Source organism: Lissotriton helveticus, chromosome 6 (genome assembly GCF_964261635.1).
Source record: "Lissotriton helveticus chromosome 6, aLisHel1.1, whole genome shotgun sequence".
NCBI lineage: Eukaryota > Metazoa > Chordata > Amphibia > Caudata > Salamandridae > Lissotriton > Lissotriton helveticus.
Window position 1 is genome coordinate 180,513,388 of NC_136067.1, and position 25,976 is coordinate 180,539,363.

A 25,976-nucleotide genomic window follows, 5' to 3' on the forward strand; every position below is an offset into this window, starting at 1 on the left:
CTGTATCAGGCCCTTCCTTATGGTCAGCCAGGATCATCAAGCAGTTTATGAAGGGATTATTCAGGGTTTTCCCTCCAATAAAACCTCCGCCACCGCTCTGGAATCTCAACATAGTATTGTCTCAATTGATGAAACAACCTTTCGAACCCATACACAAAGCGGACCTTAGATTTTTATATTGGAAAGTGGTGCTTCTCCTCGCTCTAACTTCAGCTAGGAGGGTAGGAGAACTACAAGCTCTCACAATTCGAGACCCTTTTTTGCAGTTCAAAGAGGACAGAATGATTCTGAGGACTAATCCAAGATTTATTCCTGAGGTGCCTACTGATTTCCATTTGAATGAGCCATTGATGTTGAAACGATTCTTTCCTCATCCTACAACAGCGGCGGAAAGAGTCTTACATTCATTAGACGTTCAGAAATGTCTCAAGTTGTATCTTAAAGAAACCAAAGGTTTTCGAAAATCTTCACAGCTCTTTGTCGCCTTCAGTACACCCAGGAAAGGTTTTCCTTTATCAAAACGTGGAATTGCCAGATGGATTTCCAGTGCAATTGTTTAGTCATCAAGCTGCTGGGAAGCCTCTGAACTCACGAGTTTGTGCCCATTCGACGAGAGCAGTGTCCACGTCCATGGCGTTATATGCAGGAGTGCCTATGCAGGATATCTGCAGAGCAGCTACCTGGGCATCTAGGCACTCATTTACCAAGCACTACTGCTTGGAAACAGCCACAGAGACGGAAGCGGCGGTAGGAGAAGCGGTGCTGAGAAACATCATCCAGTGATGGTGAGCCTTTTTTACATCCCTCCACCCTCTTGTCTTGTTTACAAAACCACATTTATGATACTGTACTAAGCTTTATAATACACAAGTTGTGTTGCACAAGGTTGAAATATAAGGAACAAATGTGCTTTGTGATGTTACTGCTCACTATTCTAATTCACTTTAAATACTAGGGGGGTCTTGTCCATACGTGGCCAGGAAGGACAATGAACTGGTTTGAAAAATAAAGACCTGGCAATGAATTTGGTTGTTGCTATTTATTTAGGAGCAGGCTTAGACCCACGGTTAAATCAATTCTGAGGATCTATTGAAACTAATCATAGATAGCTTGTAAATAGTTTACACAAAACATGCAAGTATTTAGTACATCAGATATGTGAAAAAACACCAACAAAACAGGTTTAAACAAAATGAAATCAAAAGCAATGAATTATAAACATTCGGAACTATGACATATATCATGAAACAGTTAAAGCTGATTTAGTAGCTATTTCAAAACACAGTTACATGTAAAAGTACACCAGAACAATTTTTGCCTGTCGATGGTCCTATTCCTCATTTATTTCCTCATTTTTAGGGCCAATCCCACAGAGGGCTGAATTTTATCTGTTTTCAGCAAAGCCTAGTCTTAATAGACTGTACTCAATGTTTTGAGCCTTCAGTGGGTTTTAGGGGTTCATTCTTAACAAGTGTCAAATGCCGACGCGTTTCCAAACCGTTCAAGTAATTCACGTTTTTTCTTCATCGCACGACTGGGTACCTAATAATAAACAAAAAATACAGGTGCTTAGCGACCTCTCTTTCTCTCTATTTACATGCCAGGTTCGCTAATGTAGCGAGGATTTACCTTCATGTAATTCTGGAAATCCTCTATTCGGAGTACAAATTATGTGCGCTGGTTTGTTTTCGGGTATTCAGGTCTGCATGGGAGCGCAAGGGCTTGTCACTTGTCTCTGCATTTAGATTAATGCGCTGTCTGTTTGCGCATAATTTTTAGCATACTCACTAGATATTAGCATTGTCAGTGCACGCTGATGACCACGCTTCTTTTTGCATTGTTCGCGGATGTTCCGCTAATCTGTGGTGAGAATGTGTATTTTGAGCTGGGTCATTTTTTTTTGTAATTTTTTTTTTGTAAACCTTTATTTGTACAAAAAGGAAATACAAATCTGAGCCTACAACCAGACCGGCCGGCCACGATACAATAGAGCAATCCAAAAAATACAGAAGAAAAATATACAGATACAATCAGGATAATATGCAGTCAATACAGTTCGAAAAAGGAAGGGGGGGGGGGAGAATCTGGACGGCCCACAAACAGGAAGAAGGAAGGTTAATTTTTATAATATTACAATAAGGAGTATAACAGGCTCGGATACAGTATAAATGAATCCAGGTTCCCAGATCAAACTATTGGCCATAAGAAAACTAAAGGGGCAGCTATGCGGAAAATTATCACTACAGTCTACATCAGTACGAAAGCAGATGCGGTTAATTCAAATCAACATACAAGTAGACTCATCGTGTGCACCTCTACCACCCAATAGCACAGCAGAGATAGGACGATGGAACCGGAACACTAACTTCACTAAAGCCAACCCGTCATACTAACCCTAGGGAGAGAGAGAAAGAGAAGGGGAGGGGAAAGAAAAGAGGGAAAAAGAAAAATACAGACTGAAAGAGAAGAGCGCCGCGCCGAGACAAGCATCCCGTAGTAAGGACACAGAAAGAGCAGGAGTATTAGCAGCAAGGAAGAGCAACAAGGAAGGGATGGGAGTCGGCACTGAAACGCAGCATAGCCACAAAAGGAGAGAAGCAGCAATCCAGACCCCATCCCCATAATACCACGGGAGGCAGGGACAGCCGCGGCGCTCCTATAAAGGGATACAAAAGGGCCATAGAACAAAGGAAAATAAACCGGGAAAGAAAACCCATCCCACCCAGCACCCCTGCAGAAGGCTACGGCCTACACCCCCAGCAGCGTGCCTGTCGCCCTAATCCCGAACCCGAAATGTAGGAAACACGAAAGAGAAAAAGAATAAGGAGACAAAAAGAAGAATAAGAAGACAAAAAAGATGTGAGGGAGGAGTGAAGAAGTAAAAACAAAATGGTCGGCCTCAGCCCTCCGCCCAACCAGTCAATCGTAATACGTGTAGACGAAAGCGATACAACTCGAGCATCATAAAACGTACAAGGGGGTCACCCACCGCACTATGCACACGGGGAAGCTCGCCACGGATATGTATACCAGAAATCCACCGGAAGCAATGTATCTCACCCCAGGCCCTCCTTAGCTACATGCAACTCCCACCACACGACAGCGAAAAGCAAACAACTCGGTGCAAGGCAATCACACGAACAAAAAATAGTCCGATGAAGACGTAGGCCAGGGAGGGCAATCCATAAGCAAAAGACCAAAAGTCCGGGTATACAGTGCAAGTGTCCCAACAATGTTAACAGGGGCAGGAAAAGACAGGAGTTCAGTCTCGCCGCTCGGGAAAGCGGGGGCTCCCCTGCAGAGGAGAAACACGATCTCATCAAGGCAAATAGATGTAGCAAGCCATCATGTTTCTCGGACACTCGAGTAGGATCCGACCCCAGAACGACATCCGGGCCCCCAAACTCCAAACAGTGAAGAGCAGGAGGTTCAGAAGCCAATCGTTCGCATACCTGTCGACTGCCAGTGGCAGTAGTTCTCAGCGCGGCCGAGGGGGGTGAGGCAGAAGCATCGCCGAGGCGAGAGGGGACCGTGAGAGACCGGCCCTCTAAGATGGCGGCGGACCGCACCGATACCCCAGAGGCAATGGGGGTCAAGGCCGCATGCAAGGACCGCAGTGCTTCCAGAACGTCGCCGATTGTAGGCTCGCGCACACATGTCCAGGCCCCCGTACAGTCCAGTAGTCCAGGTCCGCCGTCCGGAGGATATCCACGGTCTATCTCGATGGCCGCCATTTTGTGGAGTCAGGCTCGTCACCACCTCCCACGACTCCCGGATCAGGGCCTCAGATGCGGACCTCCATAGAAACCAAGGGGGTCCCGCTAAGGCAGCCTTGGTGCCGAAAGGAGAGCCGCCACAGTCGGGTTGCAGCCTGCAATACCTTTGGCGTGGTCGAAGAGCAGATCCCGGGCGCGAGGCTCCAAGATGGATGGACGGAGCCGCGGCAGGGGGGCCCCCCTCACACGAGCAGCCCTCGGTACACCGTGCCCCACACCAGCTCCACGGCCGCCAAGGCAAATCCGGATCAGGACCACCGGAATGTTCGCACAACGGTCTCCCGCCAGCGGCTAACGCTCTCGGCCGGGGCCGACGTGTACAACAATGCCAGGCTGGGTCCAATAGGCGAGGCCCCGGCTTCATCACTGCGGAGGCCCTGGTTCCTCAGGGGGCACAACTTCGGAGTCGCGGCACGTAGGAGCCTCCAGGTCAGACGGTGAGTAAGAGCAACACGTTGCGTTTCAATCTCTGCTCGAGTGCATCGTCCCGGGGCAGGATATATGGCAGGATTTGCGAGTCAGGCCGGAAGGCTGACGGAGCCGAGCTACAGAGCGACCATTACGATCGCGAGCTTGGCTCCTCCCCGAGCTGGGTCATTTTTATCTTTAAAACATTGTGACTGTATTATTAGTTTAACCCGTTTCAAACCAAATCACCATTAAACAGACTACACGCTATGCCCACACACAGATGAATCGCTTTCATCGAACACATTTAAAAATGTTTTGCCCCAATCAGAAACTCCCACACACATTACAGTGCTCTGCTCTAATGTGACTTGCCAACCGATTTAAGATCGTTTATCATTTAACAAGAAACAATGCTGTTGCGTGATCACGAATTAAACCAAAATCTGACTAACTACAAATCCCACAGTTCCACAGCATCATGTGATCGTCACTTTCATAAAAGTAGGAGTCGCCAAAAACAAACGCGATACCTATCGAGGAGAGAATACGGAAGCTATAGTCCCCGAACAAACATATGAAAGTCAGGAGAGACAGGCGCTTTTGAACTCAGCATCACGCAAAACAGCATAGTTAACTCAATGTGCGTCAGCTACAAGCTGTTTTTAACTATTACAGATAAACATACAAGTGGAAACTTTTCCTCACCGTGTTCGAGCAGGAAGCAAAACCCATCGTAACACTGAGAACTAGTGAACCGCTCCGAGCAAAGTAAGCCACCATTAATTCACCAGTTAAACTAATAATACAGTCACAATGTTTTAAAGATAAAAATGACCCAGCTCAAAATGCACATTCTCAACACAGATTAGCGGAACATCTGCGAACAATGCGAAAAGAAGCGTGGCCATCAGCGTGCACTGACAATGCTAATATCTAGTGAGTATGCTAAAAATGATGCGCAAACAGACAGCGCATTAATCTAAATGCAGAGACAAGTGACAAGCCCTTGCCCTTTTGCTCCCATGCAGACCTGAATACCCGAAAACAAACCAGCGCACATAACACCCACTGAAGGCTCAAAACATTGAGTACAGTGTATTAAGACTAGGCTTTGCTGAAAACAGATAAAATTCAGCCCTCTGTGGGATTGGCCCTAAAAATGAGGAAATAAATGAGCAATAGGACCATCGACATGCAAAAATTGTTCTGGTGTACTTTTACATGTAACTGGGTTTTGAAATAGCTACTAAATCAGCTTTAACTGTTTCATGATATGTCATAGTTCCGAATGTTTATAATTCATTGCTTTTGATTTAATTTTGTTTAAACCTGTTTTGTTGGTGTTTTTTTCACATATCTGATGTACTAAATACTTGCATGTTTTGTGTAAACTATTTGCAAGCTATCTATGATTAGTTTCAATAGATCCTCAGAATTGATTTAACCAAGGGTCTAAGCCTGCTCCTAAATAAATAGCAGCAACCAAATTCGTTGCCAGGTCTTTATTCTTCAAACCACTATTCTAATTCAGGCATGTGAATCTATGAAAGCTTCCAATACTGGAGAACTACAGTTCCAGGTAAGTAACTCATTTCTTACAATCTGGTTTTCATTAGTCATAGAAAGGAAATGCAGCCTGTTAAATGACCCTGGAACGTCATTTCCATTCATTCTTGATCATAGTACGAAACGTAAGCTCTTTCAGCAGTGCTCTGACCTCATTTTCTGCTTCTGTAATTTGTAGACTCTGTGTGCTTCTCCTGATGTGCCTCTCCCAGGCTTGGATGATGTGGCGATTCATTCACTTCCAGCTACGTCGTTGGAGGGAGTACTGGAACGAACAGGCTGCAAGGAAGAGAGCCACTGTGGCTGCTGCAGCCATGAGCAAGCAGCAGTCTAAACCAATAAAGAGGGACTCTGGTAAGTAATTAGACCTTCCTTGCAAGCATGCAGAGCCCACTGGTCACCACCAATGTGGTTCAGTAAACTTGCTTACTAAACCCTGGGCCTGAATCCAGTCCTTGATCGCAGAACATGTTGGAAAAATCAAAAGTTAAGCCCAATTGATTTTTGGTGTTTAAATGCATTGAATACTTCAGTGATGTATTCAGTGATAATGCGATATTTGATGTCATCCACAATGTCAATTGTAGTGCTGTCTGTGACAGTAAGTGTAAGGTCATGAGTAGTGCGTTTGGGAGTAATGACTGCGATGCTCACCATAATAGGCTTAAAGGTAAAGTTGTGTATCCTCTGTGGATGCCTGAAAATTCATGTGGGGGCGGCATAAAAGTACCAGCCAAAGTTAGGTGTAGCTGTTGAACAGGATGAAGGGGTTCTTTGACGATTCCAGATCTCATTGGAGAGGTGGGTGAGGGTATGTGCTCAAGTCTTGCACTGTGGGTGTAATTATCTAAAACATATCAATCATTTGAGCATATATTCAGATTTGTAGTAAGGTGATGGAAAGACCAATTCATGGTGCAGCTTGTTGGAGTCAGCAGAAAGATCAAGAAGCATGAGCATACTCTGCGAGCCTTGGTTTATGGTGTCAAGCAAGTTATTCTAAACTGATCAGGGCTGTGTTCAAGCTGTAGTGGACTCAGAATCACAAGTGAAATAAGTCCAGGATTTTGTTTCTTTTATGTATGTGTGTGGTGCAGCATGGTTTGGCATAGGACGGTTAGTGTAGCTGAATTTAAGAGACCTACCGTCTCTACAGATTTAGAAAATGGTGCAGGTGAGACAATGTCTGATTTGGCTGAAAAAACAAACCATTAGGCCTTAGTGCTACCCTTACTGGCATGGTGCCAAAGCAGCAGTGGCCTACGGGTCTCCCAAAGGGAAACTTTAGCAGAGATCTTTTGACTTTTTGCTGTTTGATGAGTGCGAGTAGTATCTAAGTGGTGTTGTGTTGAGTGTGCTGTGATGCGAGTTAAAACTGGGGATATCATCTAATCTTTGATGCCTAGATTCCCCTGTCTGATTAAAAAACCTCATAGCTTAGTGCTACCAATGAGGTAGTAATGAACCCTAGTAGTCTGGTTTTTGCACCCTTAATAGAGTCAAACTCTGGTCATGGGGGTAGTAATGTACCTTAGTAGTCTGGTTTTTGAACCCTTAATAGGGTCAAACTCTGGTCAACATGTTTCGTGCCCCCAGTGGTCAAAAAGGATCTGTGGTGCTTCTTCAGGACAATAAATATGGGTGAATTTCCTACCCCACACTTGTATCGACAGAAGTACCCTAACAGTGGTACCTACTGGTCTTGGCGTTGGATGTCCAACCTAAGACTGCAAATTAAGACGCCCCATGAGGTGCCGCACACCAGTGTGCTAAAGATTCTCGAGTGCGACACGCTTGCTGCACCTACCTGGTCCTCCGCTTCTCCCGAAAAATGTATGAGTGGGGTAGGAGCCATGAGACGAGAAGCGTGGGGCTGGGAGGTGGATACCCCACTGATAGACTATAAATGGCGCAGGGCGTGAGCACAGGTGCGCGAGGCGGCAAGTAGTGCCTGCTTTAAATTAGTGCACTTTTATTTTCTTTATCAAGCTTACCTGACCCAGTCCGACTCCATAGGTCATATTCCACGAGATCACTGGGTTGCATTAATTGCGAGAAAACGCCCACAGACTTCTGTCATGGGGCATGGAGTTGTGCACAGCTTCGGCTGTACTGGAGAGAGGTACGTGGTGAAATGTTGAGTGACGAGGGTGGCTGTGGAGAGCTCAAACCACCATTGTCAGTTGGGTTTGCTTACCTGAGCCCTCCAGAGGGAAGAAAAATGCGTTATAAATTTGCAAGCTCGGCCTACTATTAGCACGCCTCTGCATAGCTATACATTGGACTAGCCCCCTACCCCGACACTCATTAAATGGAAGGCATACCTGTGGGAGTGGGCTTGCCAAGGAATGTAGACTTAGGAAGGTGCGTACAGATGAACATGCGGAAAAGTCATTGAGATATGGTCTAGTATGCTGGATGTACTTGGAGACCTTCAAGGGCAACAAGATTAGGGAGCGGTGAGGGATAGGAGCAGTGAGGAAGGTGACACGGATGCGACCAGTGAGAGTGAGCGGGATGGTGTATCAGTCTCCTACACATCACCCGATAGGACCCTGGGATTGGGCCGTGTAGAGGTCATCGGTGACCCACTTGCTTAATCGCGGGGATCGACTTTGGTACGCAGTGTGGCCCCTCTGTTATGCATACGCACCACTCTATATGGTAATATGATTCAAGAGTGAGGGTTAGGTTTTTGGTCTCGATGATGCACGTTGGCACACCCCCCTCCTAAAGAAGACCTGCTTCCCCCACCCACCTCTGGATGATATTGTATTGGTCAATATGTGAAAATGCTGCTCTGTTGGCTTTTGTATTCTTTGTTTGAAAAAAGAAATTAACACATTTAAAAGTGTGAGTGGGTCTAATCTGCTGTTTGTCACATTGCTAAATGTTAAACTCTTTATTGAAATGCTTCCTGAAAGGCGCTCAGTGGGCGCAGGCCTTGCCTTCCTAAAAATGTCGAACTGTCTGTTGGTAGTTTAAGAAAACCTGACAAGTCGGATACAATTTTGGATAGGTGATGCTGTGCATTATTATGGCATCTGGTAATTAGGATTGCAAACTTTCTCTGTGCTCCAAAGAAAATGTTTTTAGGTACACAGACACCACGAGCGTCTTGATGGCTCACTATTTTGTTGTGCGTATATCCCCCCAAGGACTTGGTACGCCATTGCCATCTTCAGATTCTTTTTTCTGCCATTAGTTTTGGGATTGGAACTGAGCGCTCTGTATCAAATGTCGTTGAAAGTTGAAGGACCACACCCAAATTAGAAACGGAGAAAGATTGTAACAAGGATTTACGTAGAGAAAATGCCAAGAAAAAGTGTAAAAACATGAGGACTCTGAAGATTAATGCTGACAACAAGAAGATGAAGCGGTCAAGACAAACCAAAGAAAACCTTTATGCTTTGGGTCCTTTAACCAAATGAGGAATGGAGAATGTATAACATATCTGAAAGAAACACGTTGGTGTTAGATTCCTTACCTTAGAATATCCAGGCGTCAGGCTGTATCCGGAAAGTTTTCGTCAGCAGTACCCCTGCGCGTTGGTTGGCGTCGTCTTGCGGCTCCGCGTCCGTCGTCAGCGTCTTGATTGCCGGAATGACGTCGCTGGAGTACTTGGACGCCGCCCTCGCGCGCTGACGTCAGTTCTTCTTTTTTCCGCGCCAACAAGCGCAGATCCAGGAAGAGCACGTACCCTTAGTAATTTTTTTATTAACTTTTGGGAAATGTCGACTCGACTCCTGGTGCCCGTAGAGATGCCCGGTTTCAAGCCGTGTGACGCCGGTCACTGACTGATGTTGGTTACCGACCCCCAAGCCCGGTGTCTCTACTGCTTGGGGGACGACCACGATGACAAGTCGTGCCCCGACTGTCGGGCCTTTACGTCGAAGGCTAGGCGGGAGCGTTCCCGTAAGCTCCTCGAGCTCCGGCAGTCGGCTCCGCGCCGCTCGAGGGACCGGTTGCGGAGCCGCAGTCATCATAGATCGTATGGATCCAAGTCCTCGCGCTCGGGTAAGTCGAGGCATGGCAAAAAGCAGTTGTAGAAGCATCGCTCTTCGACTTCCCCTCGCTGGTTGCACGACTCGGCCGAGGGAGCAGGTGACGCCTCCCACGTCGCTCCGGCGGGGCCTGCGCAGTGGCATCGGGTCCCACCCCCTCCGGTCCCTGGCCTCAATGCGACTCTGGAGCAGATCAGAGACTTCCTCGTGGCCATGAGGACTCTCTTTCCGCCGTCGAGACCCGCCGGCGCGCCTTTGGGCCCCGCGGGTCTGACTGGGGGGCCTAGCCCTGTGTTAACGGCGGCTTCGGCCTCAGCGCTGCCGGCGACTTCAGTCCCGGCGCCGCAGGACTCCGTGGGATCCAGGCCTGGATCCTGGTCGACGCCAGTTGACCTTACGACTCCTCCGCTGGCGCCGACCCCCGCATTGCCACCTCCAGTGCCTTCCTCGGACAATGCCGTCCCCGGTTTCAGCCCCAGCCCGGGCTCGGCGTCGGAGCAGCGCCGTCTCCGAAGTCGACTGGTGAGCTTTTCACCTATGTCCCGGCTCTGTCATTTTTGCCTGTTTACCAGGACACGGATGAAGGGGAGGACTGGGAGGGGTCTGAGGACCCTCTGGCACAGCAGTGCCAGTTAAGTCAGAACTGGGCAGATGAGCTACGGGAGGCCAGTGGTCTAGACACTTCGCCTGACACTGGTTTTCTCTCTCCTCCTTCCGTGGCTACGGAGGAGGGAGCTACTTATGCTATGGTGCTGCGCAGGGCAGCCACGGCCTTGGGCCTTGAGCTCGCTGCAGTGGCCGTGAGGACTAACCTCCTCACCGAGGTGCTTCAACCGTCAGTAAGCTCTTCGAAGCCTCTGCTGCAGTTTAATGAGGCCCTCACTGACGTTCTGATGGGAACTTGGTCCAAGCCCACCACAGTTCCTCCTGTGGATCAGAACGTGGCCCGGCGCCACCGCCCAGCTCCGGGCGACCCCTGCTTTCTGTCCGTACATCCCACCCCTGAGAGCCTGGTTATCCAGGCTTCCACGTCCCAAACCGCATTCCCTACCGCACCCCCGGACCGGGAATCCAAAAGGCTGGAACAGTTTGGCAAGAAACTGTTTTCCTCTGTCATTCTTGGTCAGCGGTCCATTAATACCGCATGCCTTTTGGGCCGTTACACCCACTCTCTGTGTGATATGATGGCTGACAAGCTGCCCGAGTGTCTGGAGGAGGCCAAGACACGGCTTGCCCAAGCTCTTGCTGAGGGGTGGGATGCAGCACGGTACTCCATTTGATGTGGACTTGACACCACGGACTCGCTGGGCAGAGTGATTGCAACGACAGTGGCGATTCGTCGTCACGCCTGGCTGAGTTCCACCAACTTTTCAGGGGATGTCCAGAGCACTCTCATGGCGGAGACCCGGCTCGGGAGTCCCGGCTCCATATCAACCTTCTGGAGCTGCGGGCGATCCGACTTGCACTGAAGGCATTCCTTCCCTCTGTCCGGGGAAGTGTAGTGCAGGTGTTCACAGACAACACCACCGCCATGTGGTATTGCAACAAACAGGGCGGGGTGGAGTCGTGGACTCTGTCAGGAGGCTCTGCGCCTTTGGACATGGCTAGAACATCAAGGGATCACCCTGATGGTTCAACACCTGGCAGGTTCCCTAAACACCTGGGCGGACAAACTCAGCCGACAAACTCAGCCGTCTGTGCAGGATGGATCCCGAGTGACGTCTGAACTTGGACGTGGCGCAAGGTCTCTTTCAACAGTGGGGAGGGCCTTGGTTAGATCTATTCGCCACTGAAGAGAACGCGCAATGTCATTAGTTCTGCGCGTTGGAATTTCCAAGGCGGCACTCACTCGGAGACGCTTTTCAGCGCAAGTGGAGTTGCGGTCTGTTGTACGCCTTTCTGCCTATACCACTTCTGCCCAGAGTGCTGAAGAAGATCCGGCGCGACCGGGCCCAAGTCATCCTTGTGACTCCGGATTGGGCACGAAGATACTGGTATCACGAGCTACTCAGTATGTCAATTGATCCCCCAATTAGTCTGCCTCTTCAGGAGGACCTTCTGTCGCAGCAACAGGGGACGGTCCTCCACCCGAACCTGTCCAGCCTCCACCTACATGCGTGGAGATTGAGCAGCGACAGTTGATGCCATTTGACTTGTCTCCTGAAGTCTGTGATGTCATTCTGGCAGCCAGGCGTCTCGCCAGAAAAAGGTATACGCCTGCAGGTGGAACAAATTTGTGGCATGGTGCACAGCAAAGGCTGTAGATCCCCTTTCTTCTTTCCCTGGCCCAGCAGGGCTCTGCTCTGGGCACTATCCATGGCTATCTTTCAGCCATTTCAGCCTTCTTAAGGCTTCCTGATCAGCCTTCTCTTTTCAAGTCCCCTGTTGTAAGTAGATTCTTGAAAGGCATTACTCACATGTTTCCTCCTGTCCCCTTTGTAATGCCTCAGTAGGACTTGAATCTGGTGTTAACCTATCTGATGAGTGCACCCTTTGAGCTCCATAACTGTCCCTTGTGTCTTCTGACACTAAAGACTGCTTTCCTGGTTGCCATCACCTCTGCCAGAAGAGTGAGTGAGCTCCAGGCTCTTTTCTCTAAGCCTCTTTTCCTCTCTGTCCATCCGGACAAAGTTGTTCTGAGGACTCCTCCTTCTTTTCTACCCAAGGTGGTTACTGCCTTTCACATTGGACAGACCATTACCTTGCCCACCTTCTTTCCGCCTCCGCATCCCTCGAAAGAGGAAGAGAGGCTCCACCGTCTGGACCCAAAACGTGCACTTTCTTTTTACCTAAACTGCACACAACCGTTCCGGGTGGACGACCAACTCTTTGTTGGCTATGTGGGCACTAAGAAGGGATGGGCGGTGCACAAGCTGACTATCTCTCTGAGGGTCGTTTTGTGCATCAAGATCTGTTATTCCTTGGCTAAAAAGGAACGTCCTGTGGGGCTGCGTGCCTATTCCACTCGGGCCACAGCTGCTACTATTGCCTTGGGACGAGGAGTCCCTTTGCAGGACATTTGTCAGGCAGCTATGTGGGCCTCGCTGCACACGTTTGCCACGTTTGCCAAGCATTACTGCCTGGACAGCCAAGTCCAGAGAGACGGCTTATTTGGCCGTTCAGTTCTCCAGGACTTCCTGGTGTGATTTTGGTTCGCAGATAGGGGTTGATATTGCTGGGGTATCTATTCTAAGGTAAGGAATCTAACGCGTGTTTCTTTCAGATGCACAAGTTACTTACCTTCGGTAACGATCTATCTGTAAGAAATATTAGTTAGTGTTAGATTCCTTACCGCCTGTGAGAAGTTGGCCTGGTATGTGATGTTCACTATTCTAGTGAGCACCTTGCACCAGTCCAAACAACCCTTATGGTGATTGGTTGTAAGTCAACCTTATAGACCAGCTATCCTAGGGGTATCCTAGGGGTAGCATGGACAAAAGCAGTCTTAGGCTAAACTCAAGAGGGCATGTGAAGCCAGCTGTTTTACCATATGCAATCCTTTTAATACCAAATGAAAGTACACCACACAAGTTATATATTATAAATATATATGTATTTATTACTAGAATAATCCTCTGTACTCTTTATGAGGACAGAAGTACAAGCGTTAAACATAAGTACTTAATATCATACAATAAGCTGCACAATTATGGATAGGACCTGGTGGCCCGTAAAACCATATATTAAAATAGTGGTATAAGAACCACGTCACGAACAATGGTAAGGCCTAGGGCCTTGGAAATCGCTGGGGCTACACTGGACTAACAGCAGTTAGGACGTGGGAGGCCCACAGGATGCGGGTGCAGGGTCTAAATGCACACGCGTGCACCAATAGAAGTCAATGGTGCGTAAAAGTTAGAAAGTTGCAGATTTGGAAGTCGTCAGACTGGACTAGAACTTAACCACTTAAAACTAGGACATTAGGGATGTAAATCTCTACAGGAGCACCGTAGTACTCTCGTTACCTCACCCACAGGAAGCGGGTGCATAGGTGTCAAAGTGTGTCGGGTTTCGTCGTGGAGTTCTATGGAGCCTTGGAGAAAAGATGCTGCAGGCGACCAGGAGAGAAGAGTCCGGTTGGATCCAAGGGCGGATCGAAGATGTAGAGTACCTGAAAGCAGAGGGGACAGAGTCTGGGTCACTAGCCAGTGACCAGAGTGGAACCAGGAAGGAACCAGGCGATGTCGGGCGCAATCAGGTGGTTGTCGCGAAGCTTGTCTCTGCTGCCACGTGGACCAGGAGGCATCGACGATGACCAGGAGCTGGGCACGGACTGTCCCGCGAAGGCCCTCGCTGTCGGCGGTGTCGGCTTCCGGATAGGAGTCAACAAGCCTTGGCAAAGGCAACCCACGCAGGAACTGAAGAGGGCTTCTTACTCAGGCCAGCAAGGACTGAGGGGCTTCTCCTTCACAGGGAAGCAAGGGCCAGTCTGGAGCAACCAGACCAGCAGTGTAGATTTCGGGTTTCGTCGTCACAGAGGCCACTAGCCAACGGGCAAGTGACTCGACAGACGCGTCGAGCAGGAAAATACAAAAGGGCCCCACGCAGCACTCGGTGAGTGTGGAGGGGTGATCTTCGGTGCAGTTGATGCTCGGGGCTGGGGCTTCTCAATCCCCAATGCACAGCTTCGAGGGTGCCTCGGGTGCTGCACAGGAAGCGTCTCGCAGTCTTTTCAAGATGGCCAGTCCCACGTTACACGTCGCCTCCACGGGTCTCAGCTTTGCTGTGGCTGTGGATCGGGCTGAAGGAAGTCTGGAAGTCCGGGTCTTGTCAGGCTCTGTGGTCCGGCTCCGGCGGGAGCGTCGGACAAAGCAAGTCGTTGAGCGCTTGATGGTGCCTGCTTGCGCAGGATGGCACCTCCTTGGCCACAAGGGAGATTCTTCAGTATCTTCTTGTAAAGAGATGGTAGAAGGTCCAGAGTTCTGTATCAAAGTTTCAGTCAGGATAATCTAAAGTCTAAGGGCACAGCTCTTAACTTTATTCCAAATCAAGGGGCTGGATCACCTGCTAGGTCCCTCCTATGGGTGGGACCCAGGAAAGGGGTGGTTACACCCTTTCCCCTTTGTCCAGTTTCGCGCCAGAGCTGGGGCTGGAGTGCCCCAGCACCGGTTTGAACTGGACTATGCATGGGACACCTTGTGTACCCCAGGCAGTGTCTCTTTTCATTCAGCCCTCACTGCCCCAATCCACTATCTCCTGTCTGGGGTGGTGCTAGCACCTCCCTGTGACAGGAAACCTATTGTCCAAGCCTCCCTCACTGGAAGGGCTCCCAGCAGCAGGAGGTCAGACTTGTGTCTGTGGCAGCAGCATCCATTTTGTGATGCTGAGGCTCTGGTTAATTTTAACCGGGTTTAAGGAAAGTAACATGTCTTCTCCCTCTAGAATGGTGGAATGCTACCCCCGTTGCCAGAACTGGCGAGGGGGTAGTATTCCAAAGCGTATGACACCTTACACGACATGTTTTGATAAAGCCAAACCAAAGTTAGCAATAACCGCGAGGATTATAATGCACTTAAGAGTATATGGTATGGCAATATCCTAGAACAGCTATAAAGACATGGTTCCGAAAGCTGCAGACAGGCTCAGCTCATGCTAGAGCACCATCTCACATAAAACCAAGCACTCTGCCTCCAGGATTGTTAAGGCCTGCCATAGAAGTGACTTATAGGTGTATATGTGTCTAGATTATAAAGTTAGATATAGGAATACTATACCTAAGCAAGGGGTGCTTACACGACCTTGCCCCAGCTGAGTGATCAGCCAGTTGTGTCAGTTTGGATGGCCAGCCAGGGGTGGCAAAAGATATGCTGCAGCCCCTGGTAGGTCTTGGGTGCACCTATGCCCTGGGTACCTATAGTACACTATACAGGGGCTGATAAGGTGACTCAATATCCAATTAGTTATGTACCTAGGGTACATGGAGTCCATTTTACAGAGAGAGCAGATAGCCTGGGGCCCTGATTAGCAGGATCCCAGGACAACTAAGTCAAAAACCAGCTAAACACAAGGCAAAAAATCTGGGGTAACCATAGTCCGGTATCCACCTTCCTACACACGCCTCACCCATTCTCACCGTTCTGCAAACCGATATCTAGGTTTAAGGAATTTCCCTGTCAGGGCCCTAGTTTCATGGCACCAGTGTCAGTTTCTTGCATGGCTCTGCGTTCCTGGCATGGAAAGCTATGTACAGAACTGACGTCTGCGCGCGTGGCGGCGTCTAAGTACTCCAGCGACGTCATTCCGGCGATCACGACGACTGACATGGAGCCGCAAGACGAAGCCTACCGACGCGCAGGGGTACTGCTGACGAAAACTTTCCGGATCCAGTCTGACGCCTGGGGATATTCTAAGGTAAGGAATCTAACACTAACTAATGTTTCTTACAGATATCTCGTTATCGAGGTAAGTAACTTGTGCATTGTGTACTATAGATGTGCAAGGTCTCTTTTCAACCTCCTGAAAGGACAAGCATAAAGTGTGCAGCCTAAACCTACCGAAGCACCAGAAGTCTAATGGGTTGTAGAGCATGTGCCTGAACAGTGTCAAAACCAGAGGGAAGCTCTTCTGGTCATTATACCAAAAGTAAAACATTTCTTCTGAAAGGGGTGTTGATAACGGGGGTCCGGACAATATTAGTCATTGCCAAATGGATGCCTAAAATAAGAGCATAGGTATGCATTGTTTCAGAAAGGTGGCACTTCAGAGCAGACTGGGTCCTATTCTAAGACAAAATCCATTCAACACCAACAGAAAAACAATCCGCAGTCAAGGAGAGTAGAAAGAAATGGAGGCCTTGGAGTTGAAAGAAAAAGATGCCAGGGTGGTAATACCTTTAAACATGGACTCGTGTGTGTTGCTTTTCCATGTTGAAGCCAAGGGGGGTTGGCCTGACGGCTAAGGCGCTCGACCTCGGACCTGGGGATCTGGGTTCGAGTCTCGGTAACGACGCCAAAAAACCCCTGTGATTCTGGGCAAATCACTTAATCTCCCCGTGCCTAAAAAAAATGAAAGTGTGTCCTCATGTAATGTAACTGGTGCTATGTAAACTCTGATAACTAATTCGGTTCGGTTCTAGTTCGCGCTATATAAAACTCCGAAAAAAAAAAAAAAAAAGGAAAAGGTCTTTGACATCGAAATGCCTACAAAAGAAGGAATTTGATGAGATAAAGAGGTCATACAAGCTCCCTTCCAAATTTGGACTAAGGGAGGAATTAGAACAGGAAGGTAGGCATATATCCTACATACTACTGCTCACCCGTTATAGGAGCAACCAGAGGATGAGTAAGGTTTTTTGTGGAAGAAAGACTGGTTCCTCTTAAGGAGGACACAGGTCGGGAAGAATACATGTGGCAAGATACAAAGGCTTAATCACCAGAGGAGGAAATAGATGCATATCTCCCTTAGGTCTTCTCGGTTAGGTAACCTATCAGGTTTGTTGGTGCTTTCAACATTTGAAAGTATTCAGATCATGGGACACCCGCATAACAGCATAATTATGAGTGTGAGTAAATCAATTTCAAACTGCTAATTTACGTTTTATGTATCACTGATGCGAGTTTGCGCTTGTTAAGGTATTTGCTCACATCTTTAAAATATATCTGCACAAATACATTTATGTGTTTGTCCCTCACATACAAAATCTTATGAATGATTTTACAACATGACCAAGTAAAAGGGAATACTAGTACCTTATAAGGAAGCTGCATTGAGAGAAAGATGCCTACAGCTGGCTGGAAGTGGACACTCAATTTAGTACCTGAGTTGGCCAGACCTAGAAAAGGTACTATTAACAACCAACGTGTGTTCTCCAAAACTTCAGTATATTTGTCAGCAACTAGAACTGTGACAAATTGCAAATCCAGCAGAAACTTGCCATGCAGAGAAGCGAGCTCAGATAAACGGTGATTATATGTTTCGAGGCGAAGAGGCTACTTTTGCATAGGGCTTGGACAGGAAGTGTATTATTAGAATTGTCTCAATATAATAAATATGCACAATTTTGCAGGAATTTTTTTTGGTTTGATACACTATTTAATGCTTAGTCTCAAGGTAAACGCTCGGTTACCATTAGATCACGTTACGTGTGATACAGCATCGAGCATTACATTCGGACTCACCCTAGCAGTGGTCTTGCTTATGTGCCCAGCACTAAGCCCTTTTCTGAGCACTATCTTTCATGTACAGAAGATATTGTGCCTACTGCATGTACCATGTTTCTACTGTGCTCTTAGCATGGATGTCTGCTCCTTGCACAAGACCGTGCATAGTTAATTTGTCATGCCGCATGTTTAAGAAACCGCTTTGAAGAACTTCTATTGTTAGTTGTTGTTTAAGCTTGAAAAATATAAGCTTTTGTCCATTGATAATGATCCTCTTTTCCTTTTTTGCATTCAGGTTATCATGAAAATGGAGTAGTGAAAGCTGAGAATGGAACCTCACCTCGACCCAAGAAGCTGAAATCGCCTTAGAAAAAGCCAAAACTTCCCTGGCAGAAATTGGGTGACCTTTGAAGTTCAGCTCGACTCCAAAGCCCCTTTTTTCTGTGCTTGACTGGGTGAAACGTGCCTTAAAAAGGATCTTCAGAAACAAACAGTCATAAAGCAATACAAATGTGACTACCACCAACCCTACTGCCTTCAAAACGATTGCAACTGGTGCAGTCACGTCTTTGCATTGCCTTTCTGCTCGCCTTTAACTTTGATGCTTTTTTTTATTTTTAAATACAATGCAATTTTTCTTGTCAGTGGTTTTTAAAACCACTCTTGCCCACGGGCATTGCACCACAACCCTGCAGTCCCCGGTCAACCCCATATCCACAAAGGTAAATAGGGGAACACAACAGTGCAATTAAATAAGTGCCTCCTGAAGGAATGGCTCAAGTTCTCTAAAGTTGGGTCAAATAGCTGCTTTTTCTCTGAGCAAACTTCCTTGCTGTTGAGCTGACCAAGTCATTGCTATTACGCTTACTGAGCAGAGGTGGCCGGCTTCTGTGCACAGCTCACCATCCTTTTCTGGACTCCAAGCTCACACTAGGAGAAATAAAGAGCTAAACTCTTGTTTGTTGCTCAGAATCCCTGGAAAAGGAATTTAAGTTGTGCAGAGCTGTTACTGTCACAGGATGATAATCAAAACACTAGTCATTATGAAGAACAGTGGATGTCCATCTAAACCGGACTGGGTCCACAGCATTCAAGTGTTGTACACTATCCTCAACCCTTTTGTCCCTGTCCCTCAGACATCTGCAATCACATAAAGATTGGGAGCATCAAGCTCTGAACTTGTGGTGTCCTGAATCAGGATGTACACCTCAGTAGGTGAAACTGACACATACTTGTATGTCCACTCGCTGCAACTACTTCTGGCTGTTGATGTCTTGTGTTATCGCCTACCTGGAATATTGCTCCAAGTCAGTGTTTCCTGCCACTCAATCTTTTCACTGAAAAAGCTAACTCCAAAATGAGAGCTACTTATAGAAGCAGACCTATCGGGACGTTCTCACAGAGTCTCCCATGAAACGCCGTTGACAAACACATATGGTTTACGGATTTTCCTGTAATGCAGCCTTTAGTTGAGACATACTGAAATTTGGTTTGCCAAAGTCCATGCTTTTTCCTCTGTTTCAGGAGTGAACCACCTGGAAGGTGAAAAGTTCTGTCCTGTTATGTAGCAGTGAGAAAGTGAGCCTTGTATACTTTGGTCCCTTCCATTTCAGTTTCATCAAAGTGCTTTCACATACGTACAGGGGATACCATAGTCGAATGTTTTCTACCACTTTGTGGAAATGGGACAGAGATCTACACAATGGATTGGAAACTTTATGAAATCTGTCTTCATGCTAATTTGCATTCAAGCAATAGGTAGTGCATAGGCGTGATAAAGTTATGTCGGGAGAGATATTTCTGATAGTCGCATATATTTTTAGAGGCTAGAAAGTAAAGAAAATCACAGGGAGCCCCTAAGCTTTAATCTTTCAGCAAGCAAGCTTTTCAAAATAATTCCCTCTCTTCACTTTCCCTGTATGTGTGATGAATCCAGAACTGAAAGGGCAATATAGTGAAGTAGGAGACCTTGTCCCACTCAGTTGTATCGTTTATACACCTTCCATAGTGCATACATGGAAATTTATGTGGCTTAATTTCCAAATGCTGGGTATCACTGCCTTACACTTGGATTCTGAATGACTCTGTAGCTATATGATATCAATGCTTAAACCAGTAGCAGCACCTCTAGGGCAGATACGGACAGAGCTCTTCTGTGTTAGTAACTGGAGAATAAACACAATTGTAATTTTATATAATGGCAGAGATTACTTTGACTCATGGCCACTTAGTTTTAAAGATACATTTTCCAATCCTTTCAAGTTGTTGCCTTGCAGTCCCTCAGCAGTCCTTGCCAATATGCCTATAATTTCGGTTTCATTTTATTTGTAGATCAGCACATCTCAATACCAAAGACTATTGGCCAATGCATTAGGTTGGAAGTGTAGGTCTGGGGGCACAGGATAATCAACTTTCCTGTTAGGGAAATACTACCTCACACACTTCTCTTTCTACATGTTACTCATGAGCTAAAAGATTGTCATTAAGTGTCACTTTAGTCTAGCCCATAAACATAATTTTAGTTTCAGGCCTTGACGATCTGTGGTAGTTGACAAAACGTTACTCACTTCATCGTGCCTTTTAATTTCAGTACCAGAATGGCTGCCAGTTAACAGCTTGTCACAGGGTTTGGGACAGAAGATACTTTAAGGTTCATTTCAGGTTTAAAGGTTCGATCAGGTGAATCAGAATCCCTTTAAGATTGAATGCACATGTCATCTTATATGGTCCCCTTGGTTACCTGTGTTTTTATATTGCTTTCCTCAATGTCCTCAAATTTTATTTCTCCAGGTCACTGTGACCAAGGGACTCTAGGTGTGCACTTGTCTTGGTCTTTCTTAAGTTTGTCTCTCCTTCAAATGTTCCAAGAATACTACTAAGTTAGAAGTACCAGATTGTATGACAGCATCTGTTGAGGGCAGAGTAGTGTGCCTTGACATATGCATCATGTGTTGAGGCAAGCAAGGAGCGTTTGTAATGCTGACACAGGATGGGGCTGCATCTGGGAGCAAGCTGTGTATTGAGAAGCGTTCCCTTAAAATGACTGTTATACAGTGCTTGTTTGCTTCTGTAGTCCTGCATTCACCCAACCTCTCGCATTCGAATTTCCTAACTGACTGCCCATGAACCAAGTCCATCCATTCTAAATCCTGTTGAAAGGATTTTGTAATAGGATGACAAAACTCAAAAGTTACCATTTCAGTGCCTCGCTTGCAGCTTTACTGCTCTTGCGCAATCTTTTATTCCTTGATTCACAAATTGTACTTTGTACATAAACAAGTGCCTTAAGTTGCCATATATTCTTTTGTACTCTCTGTATGTACTGTATCAATATCTATGTTTGTATGTATTGGGTGTATCTATGGCAAGGATGTATTCTGTACTGCGTACACCTTTGTTGATAGCAAAAGGGACAGCGTGTTGATTTCAATAGGTTTCTATGCCTTTTTGTACATGTAGAGTTTTTGTTGATGTAGATGATAGCGACGTTCTTCCACCCTGCCTCCAGGGCAAAAGACCAATATGTATTAATGTCGAGGTGATCCTCCATCAAGGACATCCTCAAATCAAACACTCTGTTTTGCGATTTCCAAATCCCCATTTCTTGTATTTTTTTCCATTTGGCTTTGGTCTTCCACCTATTAAACAACTGTAACACCTTGTACACCTTTGCTCTGCCTGCGCGCACATGTACACTTTACATTGTGACATTTTAATAACTGCTTTAAAATTGCCACCAATTTTAGTACCATGCCACGTAAAGTCTGAGCCAAGAACGTGATATGTGGAACTTAATTTTTACTCCAGAATTGATTCACTTTTGGTGCTTAACATATTGCCTCTGGGCTTTATATTCTCTCCATCTAAAACCTCATTGACCCTTCTCATCTCTCCTACTTTTTTGGGTTGTGCAATAATTATTGTAGAAATTGTTAATACACCTTTCCTCGCCTCCACTTTGTTGGAAGAAATATGGAAGAAAGGGTGATATGTATTAGTCAAGTTACTGTTTGATCTCTCATGTAGCCCGTTAATGCACACCTTTTGAAATTCGAACACTGCTCCTTACTTCAAGTGTTTTTATGGTGTGAGCTATGAGGCGAGGGCTACTGATTGGTAATAGACTGAGCATGGGGCTGAGCGTGTTGACAGAGAGGTGTTTTTATTTACTACAGTGTATTTTGGAAACTAATTCATTTGGTATGGGGTATTTATAGTGGAAGGGATCAAACTTGTCTGTGAGGTAGTATGTTCTATGAAATAGGATTAAGCATGCTGACCATAAGTTGTGTGGAGAAAGAGTGAACACTCGCTTTTCTCCATATTTTTTCTCTTTAGATGCCTTGAAGAATTAGCACAGAATCTTAGGCATCTATGTAAAGATTATCTCCTGTCAAATATTTTGGACGGTTAAATGCTGTTCCCAGTCTAGTATACGTAACACTAGAGACTGCACAATATGAGCTCTAATGCTTCATGAAGGTTCATCTTGCCTCTTCTGTCGAAGATCTCTGCTGACCTATGGCGGGCTGACTTACTACCAATAGAAGAAGCCTGCTCTTTTGACTCATGGTTAAGCACAGACTGTATGTGCTGCCTCCTGTTGACCTGTCTTTTTATAAGTTCTAAGAGACTTTTAGAAAGAGCTGATCAATTAAATAATGTTTATTTGCATCTGAACCCAGATGTCCTGGATGGAGGTATTAGTGTTCAACAATATCACTCCCACCTTTCCTGCCAACATAAGGGACGTTATGAATTGTAGGGTCTTGTGTATTCTGAAATTAACTGTGCTTTTCCTGGTCTAGTAGCATGTATTGTGAAATACCCATCCTATGTAAGAGATGCCTTCACTAAAATGCCATTATGGCTGAGAGGAGGGGAAATGCATTATGGTTTATTGTGGCTAGCAAGAAGCTGTAGATTTGCGCACGAGATGTTTTGTTTCTCACAGGATGTATTACGGAGAGCCTCACCTTGTGTTAATATGTAAATACTGGCATAAATTATCCACATACATCTGGTAGTGTGTGGTGAATGTTCCGTTTGTGGTTGTTAAGCCTACGTTTGATGCCAGATTATTTGAAGATAATAACGGTTCAGAATCTTTTTGTGAGGCTTCATCTGTAAGATTTCATTAGCGTGGGGAAGTACTTGGTTGATTCAGAGAATCAGTGTGTATCCTGGCAATGTCAGCATCTTCAGATCAGTTCCCCGGCACTCTCAGCCATCCAATGCCAATTACAAGCCTGGAGTTACTTTTTGTACTTGCAAACAGTTTATTTTGTGGACCAAATGGAATCCAAAATTGAGGGATAACTATTGTTCAGTATTTATATTCTATGTAGCTTTTTTGTTTATATTTTATTTTTTTTGTTTAAAATTGCTACCCTACAGTTGTGCATTTCTGCCGTTGGAACATGGTCATTTAGAGAAACCGTTTTTTCTACAATCCTTTGTTACAATATATTTTGTAAAGTATAAACCAGCAGATATGTTTTGATGAATTGACATATTAAAGGCAAAGAAATGTTACCATGTGAATATGTTTCCAATCTTTGATTGTTTCAGTTTAGCTTTTTAATTTGAAAGAGACAAGTAATTGGTGGACTTGAGCCTTGTTGCTTTATCATAATTGATATTATACCTGGTGATATTTAAGGGATAACAGTGTCTTTGAAATGTGCTTTTCAGCGTCTTTATTTTTTCAACACGCTTCTCCAAATTATCTGTCCAAATGTCAAGTAAGTTGCAACATAACTATGTCTGAAATCTTACACTAGTCCACACAGAAACAGTGTTTTCGAGGCATGTGAGCTGTAGATCGCATGCTTTGCATACTGCCATCTAGTGTTGGGTCCGGATGTGTGCAAGTTGTTTTTCTTTGATGAATTCTTTCCAGTCACGAGGTAGGTGACTCCTCCTTTCGGTGATAGTGTGCATGGGCATCGACTCCATTGTTAGATTGTTTTTTTCCACCATCGTGTTGAGACGTGTATAGAAAGAAAAATGCTGTGCTGTTCCCAAATGATCCAAAGATTGTGAAGCAGGTCACAGTTGATGCCACACCCAAATAAATGGGAATCCATTTATTTGGAATGTAATGCCCTCACTCACCCCTTAGGGTGTCATGCTTCATCATCGGGCTGCTCCTCGTCTGGCCGGCACTGCAGTGCCTGTCGGGCTCCCGATGTGGGCCACTTTGGCTGAGATCTTTTTTCCAAATTGCCGTTTGGTGCCTTGGGGGTGAGGGGCCTAGTGAGTGCAGATGAAAAGTAGTGTAGTTCGAGTGTGAGTTAAAACAGGGCTGGGAGTACCAATAAGAACTACTTTAATTGGAGGGTCTCCTACCCTGATTAAAATTGAGAGGAAAGCAGCACTGCTAAGGTAATGTCTTAGGTATGGCGCTCTTCCCTGTGGTTGGTCAACATGTTTCTTCGCTATTCTACAAAGTCTAGGAGCTATTCATCAGGACCTAAACATTAAAAAACTATCTACACTCTGTGTCCTATGGTGGACCTTAAAATTCGTGATAAATCAATTTGTTCAAATGTAACCACTATACATCTGTCTAGTGGCTGGTAGTAATGATTCTATCTGAAAGGAGGAAAAAAACATATTAGCGTATACATTTGACAAGCCACTATAACATGAGTATCACTCTGTATATCCTGCTCACAAGTGGTATAGCAAACAAAGGTGAGGTGTCACAAGCATTAACACCCCAGGTGCCAGAACTTAACGTGGTCACTAGAATGCATTGTCATACCGTGACACAACCTGTGGAATGAGACCACAGTCGCCGCAGAAAACTTTCAAAACTCACCCTACTTGAAGTGAGCTATTGCTGCATCAATCCCCGGCAGGTCAGACTATGAGGAACATTACCATATACTGCAGGGGGAGGAAAAGGAACATTTTAAAAAGGAACATATCAGAAGGAACTTCTGAAAAGTTGAAAAAGTCGGTTCTCAACCCGACACAGAGAATCCATACCTGGGCGCCTCTCTGGATACCGTGAAGGTAAGCGTGTTTCCTTCGGAGGAGAGATTGTCATCGATGAGGATCAAAGGCCCGATCTCCTCAGTGCAAGTCATCCCACAGTCAGACAGGTCTCGTCACTTTTGGGCTACATGGCCTCTTGCTTGTTCATCGTTCCCAATGTGAGATTGAACATGCGTTCTCTGAAGCAGTCTCTGGAAGACCAGTGGATGCAAGTTTCAGGTCGCTGGGAGGACTGTGTAACTCTGCCTCAATCTGCCAAGGACTCCACCAGATGGTGGATGAAAAGGTCATATCTACTGAAAGGAGTTCCATTTCATCAGGACATTCCCACACAGATGCCTCCTTAAAAGGCTGGGGAGCACACTTGGCGTCTCTTCAAGTGCAAGGTCTCTGGTCGGAGACGGAACGAAGATATCACATCCGCTTACTCGCGTTACGAGCCGTCCACCTGGCTCTCAAGTCTCTGTATTCTTCTCTCCAGTCCAGCTCTCTCTTAGTTTATGTATCACAAAAAACGGTGCCAGTACTGCTATTTTTAGTTTTTGGATTATTATTTTCTTACTCGCATACGAATAAAACACTATGTGAGAGGAGTTTGGTTATCAGAATCAATCTTTTTAGATTTGCATTTTATTTCAATTTTTCATTTTTCATTTCATTTTTGAACATTTAAATATTTACACAAGACATTTCAAAGCACATTACGAAAAAAAAACATTTGAGACCAGACCGGGACCAAGTTGGCAAACGGCGATAACGAAAGACTCATCGTGTGCCCTTCGTGGAAAACAAATCCACGGCCCCGCCTTGCACATTACAGGATAACAATTAACTTCATTCCGAGAGAAACACATAAACATCACAAATAAGTGGTCCCGCGTCGCGGTCACTGGTGAAGTAAGGAATCACAACCTGTCTGACATTTAGAGTCTATGGTCCTGACGAGAACTCTACACTAAAACGAGTTCGAAACACGTAGACCTTCTCATGTAACGTCACTACATTGAAACCATAAGAAAACTAAATGTTACTTTTTGATCACAGTGATTGTTGGTTCTAAATGTGACTCTATGGTTTCTATTCAAAAATTGTACATAATTTGTAAAAAATATAGC

At 45.9% G+C, this 25,976-nt stretch overlaps 1 protein-coding gene across 1 annotated transcript in view; it reads left to right on the forward strand.

Moving 5' to 3' along the window:
• The window catches only part of TRAM2 (translocation associated membrane protein 2), a 416,036-nt gene extending 392,636 nt beyond the window's left edge, over positions 1-23,400 (forward strand). Inside the window, exons 10-11 of the mRNA XM_078647585.1 lie at positions 5,932-6,107; positions 18,152-23,400. Of these exons, the coding sequence (XP_078503711.1) occupies positions 5,932-6,107; positions 18,152-18,225 (250 nt within the window). The 3' untranslated portion in view covers positions 18,226-23,400. The remainder of the gene's footprint in view (positions 1-5,931; positions 6,108-18,151) is intronic.
• The last annotated feature ends 2,576 nt before the right edge of the window (positions 23,401-25,976 follow it).